At 51.4% G+C, this 24,748-nt stretch overlaps 1 protein-coding gene across 2 annotated transcripts in view; it reads left to right on the forward strand.

Annotated features, from left to right (window-relative positions):
• The window catches only part of PACSIN2 (protein kinase C and casein kinase substrate in neurons 2), a 44,059-nt gene that overhangs the window by 4,167 nt on the left and 15,144 nt on the right, over nt 1-24,748 (forward strand). For both annotated transcript variants that reach the window (XM_024737455.1, XM_024737456.1), the window contains exons 2-4: nt 17,139-17,295; nt 19,333-19,568; nt 21,752-21,907. In XM_024737455.1, coding sequence (XP_024593223.1) covers nt 17,139-17,295; nt 19,333-19,568; nt 21,752-21,907 — 549 coding nt within the window. The remainder of the gene's footprint in view (nt 1-17,138; nt 17,296-19,332; nt 19,569-21,751; nt 21,908-24,748) is intronic.

A 24,748-nucleotide genomic window follows, 5' to 3' on the forward strand; every position in this document is an offset into this window, starting at 1 on the left:
AAAAAAAAAAAAAAAAAAAAAAATGGACTCAAAATTCTCTCAACACTTTTCTTCTTTGGGTATTGGGGGAAATGTCATTATTGACTTTTAGCTGAATACTTCGTTTTATTAAAAGTGTATGTTTATTGAGCACCTCCTGTGCGCTAGGCCCTGTGAGTTCCAGTGGGAAATGTGACAGCCTGAGTCCCCACCCCTTGGCTGGTAGCAGCCTTCCTGGTGGGTGTCCAGGCTGAAGCTCAAATTTCAGTAGCCAGAGAGGCACATGTGGCCCGGGAAACATTTCACCGAAGGCAGCAAGAGTGACGGAGCAGCAACGGTGTCACGGGTGCATCCCAGCCGCTCAGCAGCAGCAGCTCCCTGGCATAGTCAGGTGCATTCTCACAGCATGCAGGAAGGTCGGTGGTAAAACTAGATAAAAATGAATCGGAACAGGCAGTTCCAAGGTGCAGTGTGGAGGTGCCTCTGGGACATTGCTGGGATTCAGGACTGCCCCTCTGGTCCCATATGCAGTCCTGGGTTCACAGGCAGGCAAGCTCCACCTGCTGTCCTCTGGGGAGGCTGTGGCCTCGCCAGCATTGCAGAAGCACTTGGGGAGCTGGCACTGGCTGCAGAGACTTCTTGTGAGCTCCTGTGAAGCTGGCCTTTAGAAATGCAGGTTCCTGTTCTTCTCAACACTGATCTGAAACTATAGACAGAATCCTTTACAGTCATGGGGAAACTTTCTGTTTGGTAACTGTTGTGACATTGCCATCAGCGCCTGCCTTGAGCGAGGTGGTAGTATGGAGAGGCTAGAGCACACGAATGGCCTTGTGAGGGATAGACCAGGAGAGGCAACAGGACAGGTTCAGACACAGGCTTTGGAGCTAGTGGCCTGGGTTTGACTCCCTGCCTTGTCACTTAACTGTGTGTGTGTGGCTTTAGGCAAGTTACTAATTTTTCTTTTTCTCACTTTCCCAATCTGTAAAATGGGGATACTAACAGTACCCACATCCTAGGATGGTGAGAGTTAAGGGAACAAATGCACGTAAAGTGGTGTCGGGCCTCAAGACAGGTGCTGGCTGGGAGCTCTGTCCCTCTGCTCTGGGGGATGGGGGGCCATCAGCACACACACAACATATAATCTGTTCCTCTGGGGTGTGTTGGTCAGCATTGCCGTAATTACCCAGATGCCAGAAGCTGCTGTGGAAAAATTAAGTAGCTAAATATAGTGCTATTACAGAAGTCTTCAGCTGCTGGTTACAAAAGAAAAATGGAGGGCTTCCCTGGTGGCGCAGTGGTTGAGAGTCCGCCTGCCGATGCAGGGGACACGGGTTTGTGCCCTGGTCCGGTAGGATCCCACATGCCGCGGAGCGGCTGGGCCCGTGAGCCATGGCTGCTGAGCCTGCGCGTCCGGAGCCTGTACTCCGCAGCGGGAGGGGCCATGACAGTGAGAGGCGTGTACCGCAAAAAAAAAAAAAAAGAAAAAGGTAGGTGAAAGTTGCCAGTGTGTATTGTCAGCATATATTAAGTCAAGTAGCTTGAACAAGTCCTGTCATTGATGTAAACCCTTAGGCACCCTGTTAAATTCTTAACTGCGATGTCAGTAGACAAGAACATCTCTTGTATGAAGAATCCTAAGGATCCTTCAGGCTCTGCTCATCTTGTGATGCTGTCCCTGAAATTACTCTTCATCTCATATAAATCAGCAGTGCCGCCCTCCTCCTCTGATGGGTGTGCTCTGGATTGCTCAGGCTGAACCGGCCCTGCTCGTCTCTGAGCGACTTAGGCGCACGTTGCCAGGTGCACATCTCCAAGCTGCCAGCAAGTTCCCTCTTTCCCATGGAAGGCCGCTTCTCACTGGTGTGACCCACAGAGCTGTACAATCTAAAGAAAGCCTTGCGGTCTCGAGGTGGAAAAGTCTTTTGTGCTTAATTTTACTCCTTCCCACCAAAAGGTGCTAACTGAAGTGGGTCATTCCAGAACCATCTTCTGCGTGCTGGCTGTGTGCCTGCACAGGAGGGACATGGCCCTGCCCTCCAGGAGCCTTTGGCTGTGACATTTGGAGGTAAGCTCCCAGAGGGAGGAGACAGATCATTGTTTGAGGTGCTGTAGAATTTGCTGGGGTGCAAGGGGGAGGTAGGGCTCCCCCTAGGGTTGGGGGGCAGGAAAGGTAGCATGGAAGATAGGCAGGATCAGTACTTACTAAGCACTCAGATGTTTGCTAGATGAATGAGTGAACAAGTAGTGATCTTGGGAGGAGAGATTACCCACAGGGACATAATATCAGCCAGAAGTATTTAGTGGGCATTTGGAGGGGACACTTTCTGTATCCCCAACACCGTAGTAAACGATTCAGAAGAGAAGAGGGGTGGATATCTGATTCCCACAGTGAAGGTATTGGGAGGAGAAAGGATGGTGGCCTCCATGGAGAGTGAGGGCAATGAGGCCAAGCCACAGCTCTGCTTCTCAGTGTCATGGCGTTCAAAGGAGAGGGGTCTGCTGCTGGCATCACCAGAGAAGATACGTGGGGTGGGTGGGGCTGGGCTGTGAGTTGGGAGCAGGGGCAGCATTCTAGGCCAGATCAATATCTGGAGGTTGGAATGAGCATGGCCTTGCAGAGGGCTGAGGATCTTGACCTCTTTGGAGCCAAGGGTCTGTTTTGGAGGTGAGAAGTCATGTGGGATTAGGTAGGTTGAGGCCTAGTGGAGGTGGTTCCCCAAGAGGATGACTCCTTTAGCCACCAATTGGCTGAAGTTGGAGGCTGGCACATCCTGCGCACAGGCTCCCCAGTGGGGCGTGGGTGGCTCGGTCGCTTCTGGCAAGTCCTGGCTCGCACGGGGAGCCTGCAGGTGTCCCCCACGTCCTTCACTTCCAGGCCCTCTTTCTGGGTCTCCTCTTTGGCTCTGGGGGCTGGGGTACAGAGAGAGCCTAGGCTGCAGGCCATGGTGCTTTTCAAGTGTTACCAGTGCTTCCTAGGAAGCCTGGCCCCCTCTGCCCTTCATAGGCTCTGGGAACACGACAGTGGGTTTGGCCCCAGCAGGCCTGAGGGCTGCAGCCTGAATCTCTGAGGGCTCCTGAGGCCAGGCTGGGAGGGCAGACTGCTGATTTCAGGAACTGGGCCCTGCATCTGCCTCATCCCTGAGGCAGGAGCTCTGTTCAGCTGTCAGTGGTACATGCAATTAGAGCTCAGATCTCCCCGGCTGAAGCCAGGCTGAGGCTGGCCTGTACTGCACTCTCTGTGGGCACAAGGAGCCTTTGAGGAGAAGGATATTTTGGAGATGAAGAGGACATAAATATCTTGCTGTAAAATGTTCTGGGAATGTTAGCCCTAAAGAGTTGGCACGTGACTAGTATTTGCCGTCTCCTTCAGAGAAGGCTCTCCCTGCAGAGTCCTCTCAGACTCGAGCGCTGTGGACACAGCACATCACATGAGAACATCTCCATGTGCATCAGTATTTTGTCTGGAAAGCCATCCATGTAAAATGGTGTGTACTTTTCCCATCCTTTTAGACCAATTTTGTAGGTAACATATTTATAAGATGCTGCTGCCCCCTGTTCATGGATTCCATAAAGCCTTATTTGGCACCTGCCACGATCCAGGCCCTGGGCTAAGTCCTGGGGTCCCAAAATGAGTGCACAGTCTTGGGACCCCAGAGCCAACATTTTTAGTGGCGGGCAGTCATGGGCAGTTGGGTGGGTGCCGTGAGTGGAAGCACGAGGTGTATGAAAGTAACTGCCACCTTGCCTCTCAGCAGCAGTTGTCCATTCCATGTGTTCTCTAGCCACCTCCCACATACACAGATCTGGATGGACTTCTCTGCATGGCAGCCTTGCTGTGCGTGTGTCAGCCTTATCACTATTCCACAGCACTTGGACATAGCTCCCAGCAGGCTGGTGGCTTACCTTTATTTCACTAAAGTTTCTAAATAGAACCATTAATTCATTCTTTGAAGCAAACTAGTATTTGTTGAACCATGACCAAGCATTAGGGCACTAGCCTCCCCTGTGCCATGTTCCATCTGTTCTCTACCCTGCAACCAGGGTAGCCCATCCAGAAAAGCAAACCTGTGCAACTCCCTGCCCCGGATAGGAAGCTTCACTTTTCTGCATCACCTTCCAAGTAAAACCGCACTCTTTAGCATGCCTAAGACTTGAGCATGTGCTGGCAGCTGCTGGACACCTGGCCCTTCCTAAGGAGCTCTGTCCTGGGCTCCTATCCACGAAGGGCTGTCTCCCTGCCTGGGAGGGTAGGGGCTGAGGGCGGTGGTCTTTTCTCCAGCCTGACCTCCATTTCTTTCCCGGGGAGCCCCTCCTCCGGGTAACCTTCCCTGGTCCTCCCTGGCAGGCCTAGGCAGCCTTCCTGCCTGCCTAGCATGCTGTACCGTTTGCTTCTCCCTCTAGGCTGTGAACTCCCTAGGGGCAAAGACGTGAGTCTTCCCTGGGAATCTGATACTTAGCACAGTGCTTGACACACTAAATGATTGTTGATTGAATGTACAAGTGAATCAGAGGAAGGATAAGGTTTGATGCTGGGTAATAAGATATGCCCTGCTCATAAGAAGCTTACAAACAAATATTTGGAATTAAAATATGTATGCAAATAGCCATAATACTGAACAGAAATCATTATTTCAGTAAACACCTACAGAGCACCCACCACGTGCCAGGTCCTATTCTAGGCCTTGAAGGTGCAGCATTAATAAACAGACAAAAGTGCCTTTTACATCTGGCAAATGCTGTGAGGATGTGGAAGAGGGCCCTCCCTCCTGAGCGCGTGGACTGTGCTGTGTCAGCGGTGGCTCCAGGAGAGCAGTGACTTTCGCTGCCCCTTGTACCCCATGCATGGCTGTGTACGCGCTGCCAAGTCATGGAGCTGTGTGCCCATAAGCTCTGTGCTATGGTCTGGGTACTCTGTGGGAATGTTAACCCACAACAAGAAGTTTAGCAACGAAAACCGGTGATAGCGGCTAGCATTTATTGCACACTTGCTCTGTGCCAGGCACCTACTCTGCTTTACACGAGGGCTCTCAGTCCTCTCGACTGCCTCTGCGATTGTGAGCTCCACTTTACAGGTGGGGCAGCTGAGGCTTGGGTGGTTTGATGGTGCCAGCAGTGGGTGGAGCTGGGATTTGGGCCCAAGCACCTGCTCTCTAGAACTGCTCTCCTGCCTCTGCTCTCAGCTTCCTGGGAGCTCCTCATAGTAGAGAGGTATTCCTTTGCCGTGACTGCCACGTACTTAAATGCCTCTGCTTCGGTGTGAGGAAGTAGCGTCCTGTCTGGGTTCAAGCCTGGTGCCAGCGTTTCTTAGCGTGTGACCCTGAGGACTCAGGGAAGAGAAGTAACCTGCTCACTGTCCTAGGCGCGAACATGGCATTGCTAATTCCTACTTCCCAGGATGGTTGTGAGAATTATAGATAACACCCGCAGCGCCAGGGTCCGAATGGCTCCGAGCCCGAGTGGTCTCAAAGCGTCACCTCTTCACGTGTGAGCGTCGCACCCGTGGAGACAGGCAAAGATGGGCGAATCAGGTGGCCTTTCACCTGGTCCGTGCAGGCTTGCCCCTCCCCTGCCTAAATGCCGTTGTTCTAGATGCCAGCTAGCGAGCTGCTCAGCTCTGGCCTTGAGAGAGTCAAACACTCAAGATGGTTTGCTGTCAAGCTTATTCTATGAAGATAGATTTTTATTTTCTCTCTTGATTTCAGTGATATCAAAGTAACTTTTGTAAGCCCTGTAGGAGAAAACGTTTTCCGTTTCTACTCAGTAACAAATAGAAATGCATGATTTTAGAACTGGAGAAGTCTTGGGTGCTCAGTTAGCCTGTGGTGGCCTGGCTGCACTGAGACCCCTTTATACCAATGTGTGGGTGTGTACGGTGGGCCTGGTGCTGAGGGACCCAGGCATGGAGATGGGGTGGAGGCGCTCGTGTCCTGGGGCGGAGGGTTTTCTTTTTTAACAGGAGTCAGGAAGTTCAACCAGGGAGCTGGGGGAGGGACGGGGTGCTGTGGAAGCAGCAAGCTGGGGAGGGGGTGGACATGGTGGAAGCGGGGTGCTCCCTGGAGGAAGTGGTATTTATTCCCACTTTTCCAGTCTGATGATTTCCACACTAGGTCTTTTGGCTTTTTACCCCGGGGGGTTCACCGATTTCAGAAACCTCTCTAACCATCCCTGCCTCCTTTCACTGTTAGAGTTTCTGCCAAAAGCGGCTTGGTCTTCAGCGAGCCCTTACTTAACAGAGCCGGAACTTATCTCACCGTCAGGGCTGGCGGCAGCCCTTAGAGCGAAGAGGTGCCACTCATGCAGCACCTACTGGAGCATGAGGGGGAATAAGGGGGCAGCGACCTGGTCACCAGGCAGCCGTATGCTCAGGCTGCTTCCCGGACGCCTGGCTGAGGCATGAGTGTGTGCACGTCCACTCATGCCGGGGAGACTGGGCGCTCCAGGGCAGGGTCTTCGGGGTGGTGGCTCACAGGTGGGGCATGTGCTGTGCTCAGGAACAAGTCCCCGGGCATCGCTGGGCCTTTATCCTGACATCTGAGCAACGTGTGCCAGGAGGACAGAGCACGGTGAGCCTGGCTGACCAGTCTTGAGGAGGAGTTCAGGTCTAAAATAACTTTGTCTAAACACATCCTTCCTCTGTATGTTATTATCTGTTTTGATTTGAGTTAGATCTGAGAACTGGAGTTTCTCACTTTCCATTTCATCCATTTTTCAGCTTGTCATTTTGAACATTTAGATTAAAGATTGATAATGCAGTTATTTTTAACATTGTTGAAGTTTGGGATTTGTGCTTTAAAACTCTCAAACAGCAAGGGTGATGAGCCACAATTTCTTCACCCTCCTACTTGATGAATACAAATTCCAGGAACAGGGGATAGGGCTGGTAAGTGTTGGGGGTGAGATCTGAAAACCAGGAGTTGGGACTGAGTGAGGCCCAAGGCAGTGACAGGACTAGTTTGGGTCAGCACACAGGTCAGGCTCAAGGTGGCTGGAAACTGAGGCTGTACGTGAACAGCAGCAGCAGCAGGCCAGCAAGGAGCCTTGATGTCTAACGCTCTTGGGGCCCTGCCAGGTAAACTGCATTACCCTGCTTCCAGTATGGGGAGCCCGGTGAGGTCAGGTTCAGGGGAGCCCCCAGGTGAGGAGATCCTAGACCTTCTGTTCCAGTGCAGGACAAATTGGGGGCCCAGATGGTGGGTGAGCTGGAAGGTAGGTTGGAGAACTGGAAGTGGAATCCTGTAGAAACGAGGACTGCCAGAGTACAGTTTTGAGAGCAAGGCAACGAGTTCATGGTTCCCCAAGGATACGCCTTACTCCTTGGTCCTTTCAAGCACATCACAGATTTTACAACCTTAAGATCGATTGTGACCCCTTTTTTGGAAAGGGAGATTCAGAGTAGGGGTTGGGATGGATTGAAGAAGGGTGCCTGAGACGGGAGGCCCTGCTGGTGTGTACGGATATGGCCTCTGCTGTGCACTCCACAGGGAAGGCGGGTGGGGAAGTAGTGGCACTGAAAGGCCCAGTCCTGGAGCCGTCTCGGCCTCCCTGGACATGGCGGGACGTGGAGATAAACTGACTGGGAACTGGAATTTCACTGAAAGCTGTGCAAGTGCAATGAAGGAACTGTGAGGCTCTCCTGCTGGTTTGTGCTTGGCAAGTGTTAGTTGCTCACTTGTCATCTGTGGAGTTAATATCTGATGATGTGCTGAGAGGTGATCCTTTTTAGCTTTTGTGGGGAGAGCTCAAGGGACTCATTGGATTAAGAACTCAATAAATAAAGGATCATGACTTACTTCATTGCCTGTGCCTCTAGCTGGGCACTCAGCAACTTCTCAGTCCCCTCCTGTCTACATGGAACGGAATCTCTGCTCCCAGCATCATTTGGGCATTGAGAAGATATTACAGGGTGCCCTCTGTGTGCCTGGCATGGTGGATGGAGAAGAATAAAGGCACAGTCCTTGCCCTCAAAACCCGTATGTTACCACATTTTGCATGTGACAGCAGACATCGCGGCAAAAGTAACAGGGAGGGATGAGCTGCTGGGGAGGGGGTACCTTCATGGAGGGGGTGGCGTCGCGTATAGCTCATGCTCTGTGGGCCTCAACATGCTGCCTCAAGCCTTCAGAAAGTGGCCTTGCCCCAGAGGTCCCTTGGCTCTTACCTCAAACATTGTTTCCTCCAGGCAGTCCCAATCTCCTGGAGTGTTCCTTCCAGGAATTGCCACCGTCTGTAACTGTTACTTGACCGAAGTCCCACAAAGGTAGGGATGGTGACAGTTTGTTCACCATTGCATCCCTAGTCCCTTTCATAGTCCTTGGCACGCAGTAGGTGTTCACCCCGTATTTGTGAGTGGCAAGAGGGTGTTGCCAGACCCTCAAAAACTGAGAGTTGGGAGTGCTTCGGGAGGTCGCCAGCCATGTAGCCAGCCAGATACCTGGAATTGTGAAGGTCCCTTGGAGGTCACCTAATCCTGTCCCCTCTCTTCATTTTGTGTCTGGAGGGACAAGATGAAGAAATGGCAGGTCTTGGGGCTTCCCCGGTGGCGCAGTGGTTGAGAGTCCGCCTGCCGACGCAGGGGACACGGGTTCGTGCCCCAGTCCGGGAAGATCCCACATGCCGTGGAGCGGCTGGGCCCGTGAGCCATGGCCGCTGAGCCTGCGTGTCTGGAGCCTGTGCTCCGCCACAACAGTGAGAGGCCCGCGTACCCCCAAAAAAAGGAAATGGCAGGTCTTGTCAAGTGATGGCTGCCCCAGGCTAAGAGCACATCTGACTGGGAAGAAACCCACCCTATGCTGTGAACTTACCAGTGCATACATCCTCACAGAATCCACCGTACAACTGAAGGGATAGAAACGCAGGCAGAGAGACCTGGTCATTTCTTTCAGGGCAGGACCAGCTCTTTGCTGCTCCCCTCGTGAGCAGGGGTAGAGGGAAGGTGGCCTCATCAGAGAGGGCCAGGGGCTGATGGCCACCTCTTCAGGCTTGTCTTTCATCCTTATCTTTCAGGCTGATTGAGAAGCTCCTGGAGCCTCTGGGCATACTGTAGCAGCTTTGGACAGAATGTTGGTCTCTGACTGTGTGCACATGCCTGGAGGGGCACCACCAGTGGCTTTTCTTTCTTGTCCAGTCAGCTTGGCACAGCTGGCTCACTCTTGGACCTGCCTCTCCAGGGTGTAGAGGGAGCAGCTCTGGTGCTTGGGACTTCAGAGTCACAGGTTAAAGAGCATGAGCATTCTGAGAGTAAAATCAAGGTCATGTTTGTCAAGCGGTCTTAGTAGTTTACAGGTTTGGGGGTCCTGGCATGAGCCTCACCGGCACCAAGAGGAATCAGGGGGATTCAGGAGTGGGGTTCATATACTGTGTCACAGTCTTGAACTCTGTGGCCTTTCCTGGAACCTGCAGGGCTGGTTGGAAACATACACATCACCTGATATGGACCCATTAAGTCTTCATTCTACATGCTCTCTATTCTCAGCCTGAGGAAGGTTCTAGAAGGTGGGGTCTGCCTCCTTTTGGCTGCATGATTATGGGTGACTTTGCCTCTTCAAACCTGTTTCCTATTCTGTAAAATCCTCCTGCCTGGGATCATCACAGGATTAAATGAGGCTGCATGTAGAGCTGTGAGCACTCTGCCTGGCAAAGGGTAGGTGTGCTCTATTATGATGCTGCCACTGATGGAAAAACTCTGTGTGCAGCACCTGTTACCAAGAGGTTTGCAGTCCAGCTGGGGCAGGGAGGCTAACATGCACACTTGTGACCCATGTGGAACAAGCTACGACTGTGGGGCATGGGGACAGTGTTTGGAAGGGCCCTCGTGGCCCCCAGGTGGACCAGCCAGCAGGACCCTATGGTGGGGAATTGGTGTCGCCTGTCTGCTAGCGCAGGCGATCCAGGCCCGCCCTCTTGGTAGTCCGGCAGGGATGGCAGGTGGTATCAGGGTAGCCTCTGTGGGGAAGACCAGCTGAGCCTTAGCAGAGAGCTGAAACTGGGGCAGGTAGGACGGGACTCGTTCAGCACCACCTCCTTCTCCATTTCTTTCCCTGCTTTTGGCACCTAATCCCTCCCCCTTTCTAATATTATGGCTTTTGTGAGCATGTGTTGTTGTAAACTGTAGCCTTGCTTCATGTGCAGCTATTTTTAATTCGCATCAAGGCATCCTGTGCCCTGCCATTCTGTTTCTTTTTCTCCTCTCTGCACTGTGTGTGAGGTCTGTTCCATTGCGGTGTCTACACAGTCCTGCACTTTGTTCTTGCTGCCACGCTGGGGTGCCCCCCACATTCACCCATGCATTCCCCAAGGAGGAGACCCCTACGTGCCCTGTGACCTGAGCCAACATATCTATGGGGCTAAAACTCCGGAGCCATGTGGCTGGGTCCTCCTAGGGCATGTGTATGCTTAGTGACTTAATTACTGCCTGGCTGTCACCGGCTTGCCCCAGGCTGGTTTCCGCCATTGTATTCAGAAGGGGTCCTGTGTGCCCAGCTCCGCCCCACACTTGGCATTTCCCGCTCTCTACAGTGTGCCAGTCTGTACAGGTAAAGAGCTACCTTGCTGCTCTCATGGGCAGTCCCACAGTGTGAGCATCTCACTCAGGCCTTTAGCCCCATGGACTTCCACTTCTCTCTGAAGTTACCACTTCATACCTTTGCCCGTGTTCCCTGGGGGTCTCTCTTTCATGTTGATATGTAGGATTTCCTGGGATATTCCAGATTTTAGTCCCTTGTCAATTTGGACAGTTTAGACAGATTAGTAGACAGTATTTGAATCTGTTAGCTTTGTCCATGTTATTGGTTTCTGAACAGAAATCCATAATTTTTGAAGTAATAAAATTTATTTGGACACGCACACACACACACATGGATGTGTGTGTGCGTAACCTTATGGCTTTTACTTTTGAAATTTTGTTTAAGGAATCCTGCCCTGCCCTAAGTCACAAAGATATTTGCCGACATTTTCTTCGAGTCGCTTTATGGTTTTACCTTTCATGTTTTTATTGAGTGCCTGACGAGACGCAGTGAGTGGAAGGCAGTTGAGAAAGAGCGGTGAAGAAAGACAAAGGTGCTGCGGCACCATCGGAAGGTGTGTGGGGGTGGTGTCCTGTGTGCTGCGGGCTCTGGTCTGCCCAGGCCCGGGACGGCGGGCAGTGAGGCCGTCTGGGGGTGGCATGGGCAGAGGGGCTGGCTGGGGGAGGGCAGGGTGGTCCGGGCCGCAGGCCTAGGAGCACCCTCTGTGTTGTGCATCAAGTCAGCAGTGAGACAGCCAGAAGCTCACTGGGGTTCCTGGGGACATCCAGAGTCCACAGGGATTCTTTGTGATGTTGAGATGAGCCACTGGAGGGAAGAGGTTCATGCCTCAGGGCCAAGGCAGCACAGGGTGGGAGAGCGTGAGCTTTGGGTGTTCCTGCCTGGTTCGCTTCTCACTTGGGCCACTGGTTTCACCCTGGGACTTTGGTTGTAATCGCGCAATTTGTCTGCGAGATGGGCTCGATGGTCACCGACCAAAGAGAAGGGCAAAAGGAATAACATGGAAGATGTACGTGAGGTGACTCTATAGGTCCTCTGACCTGAGCCCGCAGTTCACACAAGTAATGGTAACTGAGCTGGCACTGGGGGCCAACAGGTGGGAGGAGCTGCACATCCGCATTCGCACTCCCTCTCATCCACCTGGGATCCCAGGGGTCCCACTGACCTGCGGAAACCCTCCAGCTTTCCTGTTGCCTTTGGCCACTGTGTTCCACAGAATGGAGTTGGCCAGGGTAAGTAGGCTGTAAAGTCGGAGAAGCAAACATTCTCCAGTGTCCTTGTGAAAGGCAGTTCCAGACTGTTTACACCCAGAGGATAAATGAGGAACTGGTGCGACCTGTTTGAACAGTCCTTCCCAGCACCCCTGTAATTATAAACCCGCTGGTTTTTAGGCAGAGCCCACTGTCTGTGCTCTGATTCCTGATTATGCAGTTTCTGCCAGGGGATGTCTGCAACTCCAGCCCCGGACTCGTCTTAGCTGACTGAAACCAAGGCTTGTGTGACACTGGATTCTCAGGGCCTGGGGCAGAGGAAAGCCAGAGGAATGATGAGAGCCAGACTCACAGGCAGCCGGGAGGACAGCAGGCAGCAAGGGGCCTCTGGGCCCAGGTGAAGGGCACTGAGGGTAGAAGGGGGTAGGGCGACCCAGATTCCCGGGAGGACGGCAGGACCGGTCGGGCTCCTAGTGAGCCTAAGGCAGGCCTTTTGGTGATTGGGTGGAGGGAGGCGGGAGACTGGTTTCTGGAGGACTCTGGAAAGGAGGAGGACTCCGCTCTCTCTGCCTGATAGGTGCAGCCTGCAGGAACCCCCACCCCCTCCCGCAACCCTGAGGTGCCTGGAAGTTGGGATCCTGCTACCTCTGTGCCGCCCCCATGTGCCACCTGGAGGACAGCGCACTTCCTTTTTCCTGCTTTCCTGCTCTCCTCCCCACTGCTGTGCCCCAGAGTCAGCAGGCTACTCATACCTCCCCTCCAGGGGCTTCACCTTCCTGAACCCCACCGTTCCCTGAGCACAGCACCCTTTCGGATAAAGGCCTGACCCTCAAGATTTTACACCATCTGACTGACCCCACCTCGCACACCACTTGCTGTACCCAGCGCCCAGCTCAGTCTCTAGTCACCCCCTGCATTCTGTGGTCCACGTTCTTTTCCTGGTGGACTTCTCCCGGAGCCAGGTCTCCATGCTGTCACACTTTCTTCATTTTGCCAACATTGTCTCTGCCAGGAATCATTTCCCTCACCTCACCTTTAATCCGTCCACTTGTCCTTGAAAATTCAGTCTGGTTGTTGCCTCTAGTATACCTGCCCCACCCCTCACCCTTCCTTCGGCCAGGTGGGTTCCTGAGGGGAGAGTAGGGGTATCCCCCCCTTGCACCCAGGCACTTGCATGTTGAACATCTGTCTTTAGCACCTTGGTATCTGAGGGGGTGAGTCTGAATCTAGAGGAAGTTAGGAACATAGATGGCTTCAGACCTAGTTTTTAAAATGGGCATTTTATGAACAAATCAATTGATAATCAGGATTGGAAGAGAGCTTGTTTATTTTCAATTCCTACCTAAAGTTATCTGTCATTTGGCCATCTCAAAACAAGCTAGTATTTTGAGAAGCAAGAGAGAAGCTTTTTAATTACAAAACTGATAGAGCAGAAATAGCTAACCATGTATGTTCTGACTTTAATGTATTATCAGTTTATCATATATTTGAAATTAATTTTTCTTGCATTTTACAAAACAGTCATTATACCTCAATTTTAAAAAAGAGAACACAGTCTACCAAAGAAGACACATGGATGGCAAATAGGAACAAGAAAAGATGCCCAGTATCATTAGACACTAAGAAAATACAATTAAAATCACAATGAGATGTTGCTACATACTAAATGGCTAAAATAATTTTTTTTAAAAACCTGATAATACCAAGTGCTAGTGAGAATGCAGAGCAATTAAAACTCTCATACACTGCTGATGGGAATACAAAGGGGTCCAGCCACTTTGTCTTATAAAGTTAGACATACACTTACCATATAGCAATTCCACTTCTAGGTATTTACCCAAGAGAAATGAAGACATATGTCTACACAAAGACCTATAGGAAATGTTGATATCTTCTTTATTTATAATTGCCCCAAACCAAAAACAATCCAAATGTCCTTAAACAGGATGAAAGGGTAAACAAATTGTGGTGTGTCCAACTTAGCAATAAAATGGAGTGAACTACTGATACAGACAACAGCGTGGATCAGTCTCGAAAGCACTGTGGTAAGTGACGGAGCCTGTCACAAAAGCCAGGCCGCATACAGTGTGATTCTACTTATCCTGGACATCGTGAAAACGGGACAAAAATCAGATTAGTGGTTGCCAGGGGCTGTGTGGGGAGAAGATTGACTGCAAGAGGGTGCAAGGGAACTCTGTGGCGAGGTAGAAGTATTCTGTACCTTGATATGGTGATGGTTATACACAGTATACATTCATCTGAACTCATCTAAGTTTATACCTGTAAGGGGTGATTTTTATTTTATGCTGACTGTGTCTTGTTTTAGAAACACACAGTGGCTCTGCTGTTCGGATGACCGTCAGCGCCCTGCTCATCGAGTGGGAAATCCACATTGCTCTGCTGCTGTGTGGTTTATGGAGATGGAAACAGTGAAACCTGATGAGTGTCCCCACGTGTGGGCTGAAGTGATGGTCTGTCACAAGCCCATATGTAGGCTTTCACTGAGCAAAGGACAGCAAGGCCGATGTTGCTGGAGCATCTCAGTGCCTGTTGTCATGAGCACTCCCCTTTCCCCTTGGCCCCCGCATTTAAACCGAAAACACGTGCTTCCAGGAACAACCTTCATATTCCTTGCTGCTTTTCAGATTTCAAGAGTTGTCATTTAAATATGAACAGTATCGAGGGAGGGAGATGAAAGAGGGAAGAGATATGGGAACATATCTATATGTATAACTGATTCACTTTGTTATAAAGCAGAAACTAACACACCATTGTAAAGCAATTATACTCCAATAAAGATGTAAATAAATAAATAAATAAGAACAGTATCTATTTGTCGTGAGGTGGATGGACCTAGAGGCCGTCATACAGAGTGAAGTAAGCCAGAAAGAGAAAAATAAATACTGTATGCTAACACATATATATATATATATGGAATCTAAAAAAAAAAAGTGGTTCTGAAGAACCTAGAGGCCGGGCAGGAATAAAGATGCAGACATAGAGAATGGACTTGAGGACACGGGGAGGGGGAAGGGTAAGCTGGGACGAAGTGAGAGTGCCATGGACATATATACACTACCAAATGTAAAATAGATAGCTAGTGGGAAGCAGCCGCATAGCACAGGGAGATCAGGTCGGTGCTTTGTGACCACCTAGAGGGGTGGGATAGGGAGGGAGGGGGACGCAAGAGGGAGGAGATATGGGGATATATGTATACGTATAGCTGATTCACTTTGTTATAAAGCAGAAACTAACACACCATTGTAAAGCAATTATACTCCAATAAAGATGTTAAATAAGTAAATAAAGCAAATAAATAAATAAGAACAGTATCTATGGTACGTGTTGATGGGCTATACCAATGTGTACCTTGTTAAGAAATATCCTTTTCTTTTCCCTAAATCTTTTTACAAGGGTTTTGAAAATCAGGCGGGCAGGTTTCTGAAGAGCCAACATATTTTAATATTGATTGCCAGTATGAATATTATTGGTAACAGTGGGATGAAAACCAGATCTACATCGTGGTTTCCTGTCGGCTGTCAAGTCTGTATTGAGCTGTGATTATCTTAGCTCTTCTTGCCACCAGCTCAGCAATACTGAGTTGTGTTTTGTTGGTTATTTTTTTCATCCTGCTGTAAATTTCAAAATGACAGTAAGGCCCTATTTTAAGGGAAGTGAACGTGTGATGTCACTTCTAATTGGTTGTGAAATGCTTGCTTTCTCCTTCCTAAAAAGGGGCTGCTGAAGGATGGAGTTGAAAACTCAGGTTCACCTTCTGTGTTTTGGTGAGCTGCTGACCTGCTCTCCTTGCTGGGGGTAGCAGCCAGGCCACGCCTGGGAGGGAGGGGTCTGTGGAAGAAACGATGACTGATCGTGTGGGGCCTGAGAGCTGTTTGTGCACTTCAGCAAGACTGCTGGAAATCATACCAGACCTCTGGAGAAGCCCACCCAGACACCTGCCTTCCAGGGATCCTCGCTGTTCCCATGGGAGTGGGGTCATCTCAGCCTGTCCAGAGCTCTGGCCTCAGGGACAGCCCTTCCTGGAGGGACCACAGTCCCCTTTTCTCCCGATGCCCATCTCCATGTGTTCTGTCTCTTTGCAAGGTCTTCATGCCACTCCACTGTAGCCTCTTCTTCACCTGGCTAACTCAGCACAAGATGGGAGGGACTCAGGCAGTTTGAACTGTTCATAAGTCAGGGTTAAACAAGGCTACGTGGCAGAGAGAGGACTATACCCTTTTCTGTAGAGTGGGAACTAGTCCTCTATGTTCTCCAGGAGCTTCCAGATTGACTCTAAATGGAGATGAAATATGAGAGTGATTAGCCAGGCAGAGACATTTAGAAATGGAAAAACTCACAAAAAGGTGACTACAGTTTTTGAAGACAGTTGGGAGGAAAGGGTTGAAAATACAGTCGATCATTTTTCTGTCATATTTCCTCCAAGTGCTCCAGTGTCAGCTACATGGTATCCTTTCTAATCAGCAGGTCAGTGAATGGAACATATGGAATACTTTGATTTTTCACTCCAAATTAGCCGCTAATATTTTCTCAATTTACTCTTTTCAATTACTCTTTTATTATTTATAATTTAGATAAGCTAACTCTCCTCTCATATGTGAGATAAAGTAATCAAGCCTCACCTTGGCTCTCGTCAAAGCAGATAAGAGTGTGAGCTTTGCCATCGAGACTCCTACCTGGAACCATTTGAAAACCTGCTTTCAGCTGCAGCCCAGCCTCTAGGACTGCGACTATGGGATCTTAGAAAACAATGTAACTTCCCTGAACCTTGGTTTCCTCATCTTAAGATGGGGACAGTTATTCCTACTCATTAGGGCAGTGGCAATTTTGGGGGTGTAAAACACCTACTGTGGTGCCTGGCATGTGCTCAGAAAGTGGGAAATAGTGTTTGTTGCTCTAATTGGGACCAATAATAATCTAGCATGTGGTGACATCTCAGCAGTAGGCACCTGAAACGTGCTTATTCCAGTAATGCTCAAAAGGCCTTTAGCCAAGAGTCTATAATGTTAATTATAAAATCATTTTAATCTGAGTTACTAAAAAATTATTTTTCTGTTTTTGTTGTTTTTCATCTTTCTAGTTAGACATTACCCACTCTGGGAAGCTGCGTGAGATGCCCTCTGGGTGCCCTCAGCCCCTCGCTTCCCTCCATCAGAGCCCTTCCCACTCTGGCCTGTCTCCCTCCCTGAACCATGGGTCAGAGCATGGACGCCGGCCGCATGGACATTGAGAAGCTCCGAATCACTGTTTTGCGTGTTTCTGCTAGTGATAAAAACGGGGAGCTGGTCATGTAGCAATGCAGGGTGCCTTCGAGACAGGAGTGGGGCATGAGCGCCCAAGAGCCGGGCTGGCGTGGAAGACGTTTCTGCAGCCGCGGCCCCAGGCCTCACAGCGGGGCTCTGTTTCCTAGGTCGGGAACTACAAGCGGACCGTGAAGCGGATCGAGGATGGCCACCGCCTGTGCAGTGACCTCATGAACTGCCTGCACGAGCGGGCACGCATCGAGAAGGCGTATGCGCAGCAGCTCACCGAGTGGGCCCGGCGCTGGAGGCAGCTTGTGGACAAGGGTAGGGAGGCCACCGCACGGGGCGTCTCAGCCCCAGGCGCCCAGGGCGTCTCAGCTCCAGGCGCCCAGGGCGAATTGTCGACCCTTTCTGAGCCAGTTTCCTCTCTTGGAAGATCGGGGCAGGAGTTTGTCTCACAGTTTCGGGGGGCTGTGATTCGTCACCCAGCAGCATAGCCTGCATGAGCTTTCCTCCCCTTTCCTGGGGACACAGGACTCCTGTCCTCGAACAGCATCCAAGACTCCTGTGGCAGTCCTTGTCGTCCAGAGGACGTGCTGCGCTTGCCGAGTTAACAAGGAGCAGCTCCTTCAGGGCCCAGCCTCGAGTAGGCTCCTATCCAGTCAAAGGCCTTGCTGCTCAGCACCGTGGTTTCTGACACTCAGGCTGTTTATTTGTAAGCTTGGCCAAGTAGTAAGTCAGATAAGACTAGATGGTGACATCTGGCAGGCTTTCTAATACTGAATTTTAGCAGGAATAACTACAGGTGTCGTATGATGCAGGCTTTGCCTCCCCTCCCTCCCTAGCAAAAACTCAGAAGATTCTAGAGCTTGGTGACAATGCTGCTGTGGATATGGATTGTGCTCAGAATGCACTTCCCAGCAGTAGAGGGGGAGCTCGATTGATTACAGGATTTCCTGGGACAGAAGTGGGTTAGCGGGGGTTTCTCAGGGTATGTTTTGGGGCAGACTCTTCCACCATGACTGACTGTCCTCAGGGGAGCCGACCAGGGGAAACCAGGCTAGGGCGAGGGACCCCCCAGGCGACTTCGGTTGGGTCTAGACCAGCTGCCCGTGTTTCACCTGTTGCTGAAACGGGTTTTCTGTGGAGCTTAGCACAGTGCCATGGTACAGAGTGGGTGCCAGGGAGTGGGGTAGCCATGCTTGGGTGAGGAGTGACTGGGGATGAGCCAGCTCCTTCAGGAAGTGGTAGCTGTTGTTATTTTATTTCCACCTGCCTGAATCCCCTCTCTCAGGATCCAGCTGTCAGCGCCGTCCATTCTGTTGATTCAGAACCTGAGGTTCATAAAGCACTCTTGCCCGCTCACTTTGTGGATCCTGCCACAAGACCTAGGCAGGACAGGGAGCTGCTCGTTTTGTAGACATGAGGGATTACAGGTTCAGAGGGGCTAATGTTCTGTGTTTATTTGTACACGCACACGTACACACACACACACACTCACCCACCCGCACATACTCACCCACCCGCACACACTCACCCACACACCATGCATCTCTGTGTCATTACCCAGCTCCAACAGTCATTGACCCCCGGGAGCGCCTTGAGGGCAGTTGCTGGGTCTTCCCATTTCCGTCCTCAGCTTCTGTCATAGCCCATCTCTCCCTCCATCACCTCACTCAACAAAATGACGGGCCACATTAGGAGTTTTCTTCCTGAGAACAGTGAGTGGGGTGACGCAGGCAACCCCACACTGCTATCTGGAGAATTCTGTCTGGGCCAGAGTAGATTCCTGTCTCCTCCTCTCCTTCCCCAGGACAGGGCTTCCATTCTGCTGAGACAGTCCTTCATTCAACAAGCAGTTCCCAGGGTCCTGCTCTGCATGGAATGAATGGGCCTTGGGAGAACGTGTGGTCCAGTGGAGGGGGAGCCAGGGGCCAGCAGGAGCCCGTGCGGGTGGGCTCCGAGTGGCCTGGCAGAGAGGCCAGCTCATTCCAGAAGGCCCTCCTTCTCTAGCCAACCTTAAGCAAATCAAAACTTCCAAGATGAGGAAACTTGAGTTTTTCAAGAGCTCAGTGACTTTACAGAAAGGAAATGTGTGTAATCCCCCAGTTTCCCTAACACAATAACAGATCCAGCTTCAGTTCCTTATTCTTTTCTTCATCCCAGGAACTGAAAAAGGAACGGCACTGAGAGAAAAATATCTGAAACAACCAAAAGGAAACCTCTCAGCCGGGCAGCCAGCCTGCCGGCCTAAAACCCCATCCCAACAGCTGAGGGAGGTTAACAGAGGAAATCCCCTCCCCCAGGGCCTGTCTGGGCCCCACAGTGCCGAGTAACCCACCAGCTTCTCTCCTGTGCCAGGGCCTCAGTACGGGACGGTGGAGAAGGCCTGGGTGGCTGTCATGTCCGAGGCAGAGAAGGTGAGCGAGCTGCACCTGGAGGTGAAGGCCTCGCTGATGAATGAGGACTTCGAGAAGATCAAGAACTGGCAGAAGGAGGCCTTTCACAAGCAAATGATGGGAGGTTTTAAGGAGACCAAAGAAGCCGAAGATGGCTTTCGGAAGGCACAGAAGCCCTGGGCCAAGAAGCTGAAAGAGGTGCATCCCTCCTGCAGGCCCCTTCCTGGCCCCCACAGCCTGCTTCTCGCTGGCCAGGGCTCCCACCTGCAGCGCCCCCTCCTGCACTCCCAGGGGTTCCTGCCTCAGCTTTAGGCACAGAATGCTGCAGCTGGTAGCCAAAGGCCCGCGCTCAGGCCCAAAGCCTGTGGTGCCTAACGTTTACCCATGTTCAAGACGCTGAGTGCTTTATGTGCCTCCTTTACATAATCCGTATCAACCCATTTCCCAGTCTTGGAAACAGGATGAGAACCACACACAGGGCGTAGAGCTCAAAACCCAAACTCTCTCTCTCTCTCTTTTTTTTTTTTTCCCCCAATAACTCCATGTCATGAACCTTCTGGTCTATCAAGAATATTAAATCGATGCAAACTATTACATTTAGAATGGATAAACACCAAGGTCCTACTGTATAGCAGAGGGAACTATATCCAATCTCCTGGGGTAAACCATAATGGAAAAGAATATTAAAAAAATAACGTGTATCTGTGTAAAACTGAGTCACTTTGCTGTACAACAGAGATTGGAACAACATTGTAAATCAGCTATACTTCAAAAAACAAAAGTTAAAAAAAAATTAACTCCACAGTTGCCAAAGGTTATCTGAGGTTAAACTATTGTAGAATAGTGCTTCTTAAGTTTAAGCAAGCTTGCTGAAACCCAGATTCCCAGGCCTCACCTCCGGATATAATGATTCAGGAGGTCCGAAGTGGGGCCTATGGGACTTTCCTGGTGGTCCAGTGGTTAGGACTCCGTGCTTACATTGATGAGGACCTGGGTTCAATCCCTGGTCGGGGAACTAAGATCCCGCATGCCATGTGGCACCATCAAAAAAAAAAAAAGCGGGGCCTATTAATGCTCAGTTCTAATGATCTCCCAAGTGATGCCACGCCCACTGGTCTAAGGACTACATTTTGAATAGCACAGTTTCAGAAGACCTGTTGGTAGCACTCAGGAGCTAGTAAGTAATATCCTAGATGGCAAACCCTAGCTCTTAACCACTAACAGTGCCTCCCACAGCCCTGGGAAATTGTCTGTTACAGAGACTTAAAAGTCCATTTGGACCAGTAAAAAGGATAATTTTCAATTGTTCTTTCTCTTGTATGGGTTTTTCTCTCAAATTTGCAATGATACTGATACTCATTTTTGTAAAAGTAGCAAATGGAAACCATTGAGTCTCACCCAGCCTTGGCTTGCTGGAGGCTGTCATACCTACCCCCCAGCCTTCAGCACGCGAGGACCTGCAGCCTGGTCTGCCCAGGCTCAGGGTGGACATGCCACTTCCCTCCAACCCTACTCCTGCCACTGGCTTTTCTCAGGAGCTGCACTGCCTTCCTCCTTCTCAGAATCACCCGGAACAGACCTCCGTCTTCAGGTTGTAGCAACGGACTTTCCTTCTCTGCTCTGTGCCTTGGCTTTTGCCACGTCTCCTTTCTCTTCCTTCTTGTCTCTGGTCCCATTTGTAATGACACTATCTCCCTCATGAGGCAGTGGTTACAAACTCATCTTTCTTCTCTAGAATGAAATCTGTGACTTTGGCTCAAGTAAGAAGTGTCTATTAAATTACATATATACACACACATACACACACATCCATATCTATATATATACGTGTGTGCGTGTGGAGTGTGCCCATAACCCTGCCTCCCAGCATTACACTCCTCTTGCGTTGGGTTTCCAGCTGCCTGCCGGCTCTTGCCTCAGATCCACACCTCCATCACATTCTTGCTCCATGTCATGTGCGTGGTTTTCTCTAACCGTTCCATGTACCGCTCTGCCAGCCCAGACCCACCCAGTGCACCTGCCTCTCCTCCCTGCTTTATTCTCCTCCTTGGCACTTGCCACCTTCTAATTTACTCTGTACTTGAACTGTTTCTTGGGGTTGCTTCTCCCAGCTAGACGGTAAGCTCCATGAGAGCCCAGGCTCTTTGACTGGCACTGTACCCCTATTGCCCACATGTTTCCTGACAGCAAAGCAGGTGCTCCGTCAATAGTTGCTGAATGAACTTCTCTGTTTTACTTGTTGTAATTAATACTGAACATACAGCTTTGTACCTGCTCTTTCCTCTCCTCTTGAGAGCGCAAGCACTTCCCACAGTCTTTGTAACCTCTAGCGAGGATTTTGAACTTTAAACATGGTGTTCAGGAACTCATTCTCCCTGTAGGTAGAAGCAGCAAAGAAAGCCTACCACGCGGCGTGCAAAGAGGAGAAGCTGGCAATATCACGAGAGACCAACAGCAAAGCGGACCCATCCCTCAACCCTGAACAGCTTAAGAAATTGCAAGACAAAGTAGAAAAATGCAAGCAAGATGTTCTTAAGGTAAATTGTGCACTTCTCTTTACGTATTGAGAGCACACGCCTCACCTGTTCACACATCTGGCACACAGTGCACCTTTGCCGCTGCTTGGTCGGATGCTCGGACAGACGGCTGCATCAATGAAACACATTCCTGCCCTCAAGGTCACGCCTTACCTTACCAGAGCCATTAGTGCCCACCTCAGGACCAGGGCAGACCCGAGTTCTGGGCAGGCAGGGGCAACGGGTGACTCCTGTGCACGGGGGACAGGGCAGTGGGGCAGCGGGAGGGAAGAGTTTGTGCAGGACACGAGTTGTGGATGTCAGCAGCGGGGAGCTGATGGGTGCACTGGCTCAGAGGGTTATGAGGACCAGACGGCCGGCGGCCTTGCAACGCAGGAAAAGTAGGGCGCTTGGGGTGTTGCGGCAGGGAGCCACTGGGAGAAGGTTCGAGAGCCTGGGAGGGGAGGGCCGACGTGAGCAAGGCTCTGGGCCTGTGCCCTTGGCTCCCAGCTTGGCCCCCAGCCCCACCCTCCTCCTCTGCTCTGTTCTAAGGGCTGGGCAGCCGGAGGCTGCCCCTGTCAAGGGCCTGCCCTGCTGCAGTGTTCACGGAAGAGAGTCCCAGCCTGGATTTGGAGAAAGAGGTGATGTTAGAGGGGAGGTGTGCTTCAGGAATAGGTCGTGACCCCGAAAGGGGAAGCAGGAGTCGCGAGCTGATGTGTTACTACCTGCCCACCTTTTCGGGCCTCAGATGAGCATCACTGAACCCCAGGGAATTAGGTGGTGTCATCTCTGTTTTGTGACGTAGGAAACGGAGGAACCTCGAGAGGTTCAGTCAGGTGCCACCCAGTGATGTGAGCGTGGGAGAGCCCGTGCCCTCTCCAGTGCTCTGTCCTCGCATAGCAATGAGGGTGGGAGATGGGGGTTCATTGGTCAGAGCGAGTGTCAGAATCCCTCGGGGAGAATCCCTCCACACCTGTCTCTAAGACTGGGCCTGAGCCAGGAATCTGGGGTTGTGGAGCAGCCTGGGGGCCTCCTCTGTGGGATCAGGCGAGGAACCTGGGACCACCTGCTGAGTGTGGGGGGCACCTGGACTCAAGGAACACAGGCTGGGGGGACTCTAGGGGCTGCCTTCATCAGGTACACAAGGAATTGGGTGCCCAGGAAAGTGCCTAGAGGAGAGATGAGGCATCTCCATACCCAGATGTGTGTGTGTGAAAGAGAGAGTGATGCATGCCTTTCATGTTTTACAACCACCCAGAACAGACTCCACCAAATTGATACACTGGCAGGACAAACCCAGGGCCTGAGGTCAGACGTAAGGCACGTGTCAGGATGACCAGGGCACTTTGTAGAGGGTGCCCTCCCTGCCTCTGTGGTCTGGCCAGTGACCTCGGGGCACGATGGTCCTTGTAGGCTGAGAGCTGGCCTGGAGAGGAGGGCAACTCACTCCCGCTGCCCTTCTTAGCGGTTTCTAAAATCCAGCACTAACTGGCTGCACACGTCCTTCTGTGCTTCTTATTGGCCAGGCAGTGACTGCATCTTGCAGCATCCATCAGAAAGGAACCGCTCACGTTCTGTGCTAAGTGTCACAGTCCACGTGAGGGTGAGGGTGGCCTCTCATTTCACTCCGTGAATATTTATTGGGAACTTTCTCTGTGCTAGCAGTTCCCCGAATGACGATGACCAATGACCGTGTTCTCTACCTGGCCTGTGCTGGGACGGGGCTGCTCGTGAGCACAGGCCGGGTGAAGCCCACCCCCACCCCGCCACCAGGGGTCCAGGGAGGTTACCGAATGGTGAAGGATCCCAAGAAGTGGTTGCTCTGTGTCACTCTGATGGCACCACTGGTGTTTGAACCCACAGCTGCTTGCCTCTGGCGTCTGAGCTCAAGCTGCTGCGAGGCGCCTCGCACGTATAGGCGTGGGCAGTGGGTGATGATGCACAACCAGAGCAGCTGTGGAGCCGTGCTCCTGCTGGGGATGCCCAGACTCTGGCAGGGATGACCTCTCTCTGGGGTCATAGAGGACGCAAGCCCAGCCAAGGCAGGAGGCTTAGAAGAGAACAAGGAACCAAAGATAGCAGGCGAGGGGTGAGGGGCAGACGTGGGGACTCTGGGGGTGGGCAGGCCTGCTCTCTGGAGGTTGCGGAAGGCTTCAAGAAGAGGGTCTCTTTGGAGCATAAAGGGGAGTCTTCCAGGGCATGAGTCAGAGAAAGTCGTCTGGGAGAGGCGCAGGGGAGGTGGTGAGTAGACTTGGATCCCAAATGGGGGCAGAGAAGCTGCTCTAGAGGTGGCAGGGGCCGGGCCCTGAGGCCAGGACTTGATCTTAAAAGCACGGGGTCCCTGCAGAAGCTCAGGGGGGGTTCATTCCTTCCTCAGAAGGCCCCACGCTGTCGTCAGGAACAGAAAAGCAAAGTTCCTAGGTGGCCAGCCCATCCATCCGTGATCAACCCCCATTTTTCAGGGTCTTGATAGTGGAAAAGGCTTGTGATAAATGAGCGGCCCCAGCCCTGCCATCCCTAACTTTACCCTAGGAGGCTACCATCACTTTGATGGTCCCACCAACTATCAAAACCATGTCGGGGTGGGGGGACTTCCCTGGTGGTCCAGTGGCTAAGAGTCTGTGCTCCCAATACAGGGGGCCCGGGTTAATCCATGGTCAGCGAACTAGATCTCACAGGCCACAACTAAAAAGATCCCACATGCCACAACTAAAAAAAGATCCTGCATGCCGCAACTAAGATCCCATGGGCCGCAATTAAGACCCAGTGCGGCCAAATAAATAAATAAATATTTTTTAAAAAAAAACAAAAAACAAAACCATGTGGGGCGCAGGGAAGACTGCATGGGTTTACTGACCCCGG

The sequence above is a fragment of the Neophocaena asiaeorientalis genome, unplaced genomic scaffold, assembly GCF_003031525.2.
Source record: "Neophocaena asiaeorientalis asiaeorientalis breed wild unplaced genomic scaffold, Neophocaena_asiaeorientalis_V1.1 scaffold242, whole genome shotgun sequence".
In the NCBI taxonomy this organism is placed as follows: domain Eukaryota; kingdom Metazoa; phylum Chordata; class Mammalia; order Artiodactyla; family Phocoenidae; genus Neophocaena; species Neophocaena asiaeorientalis.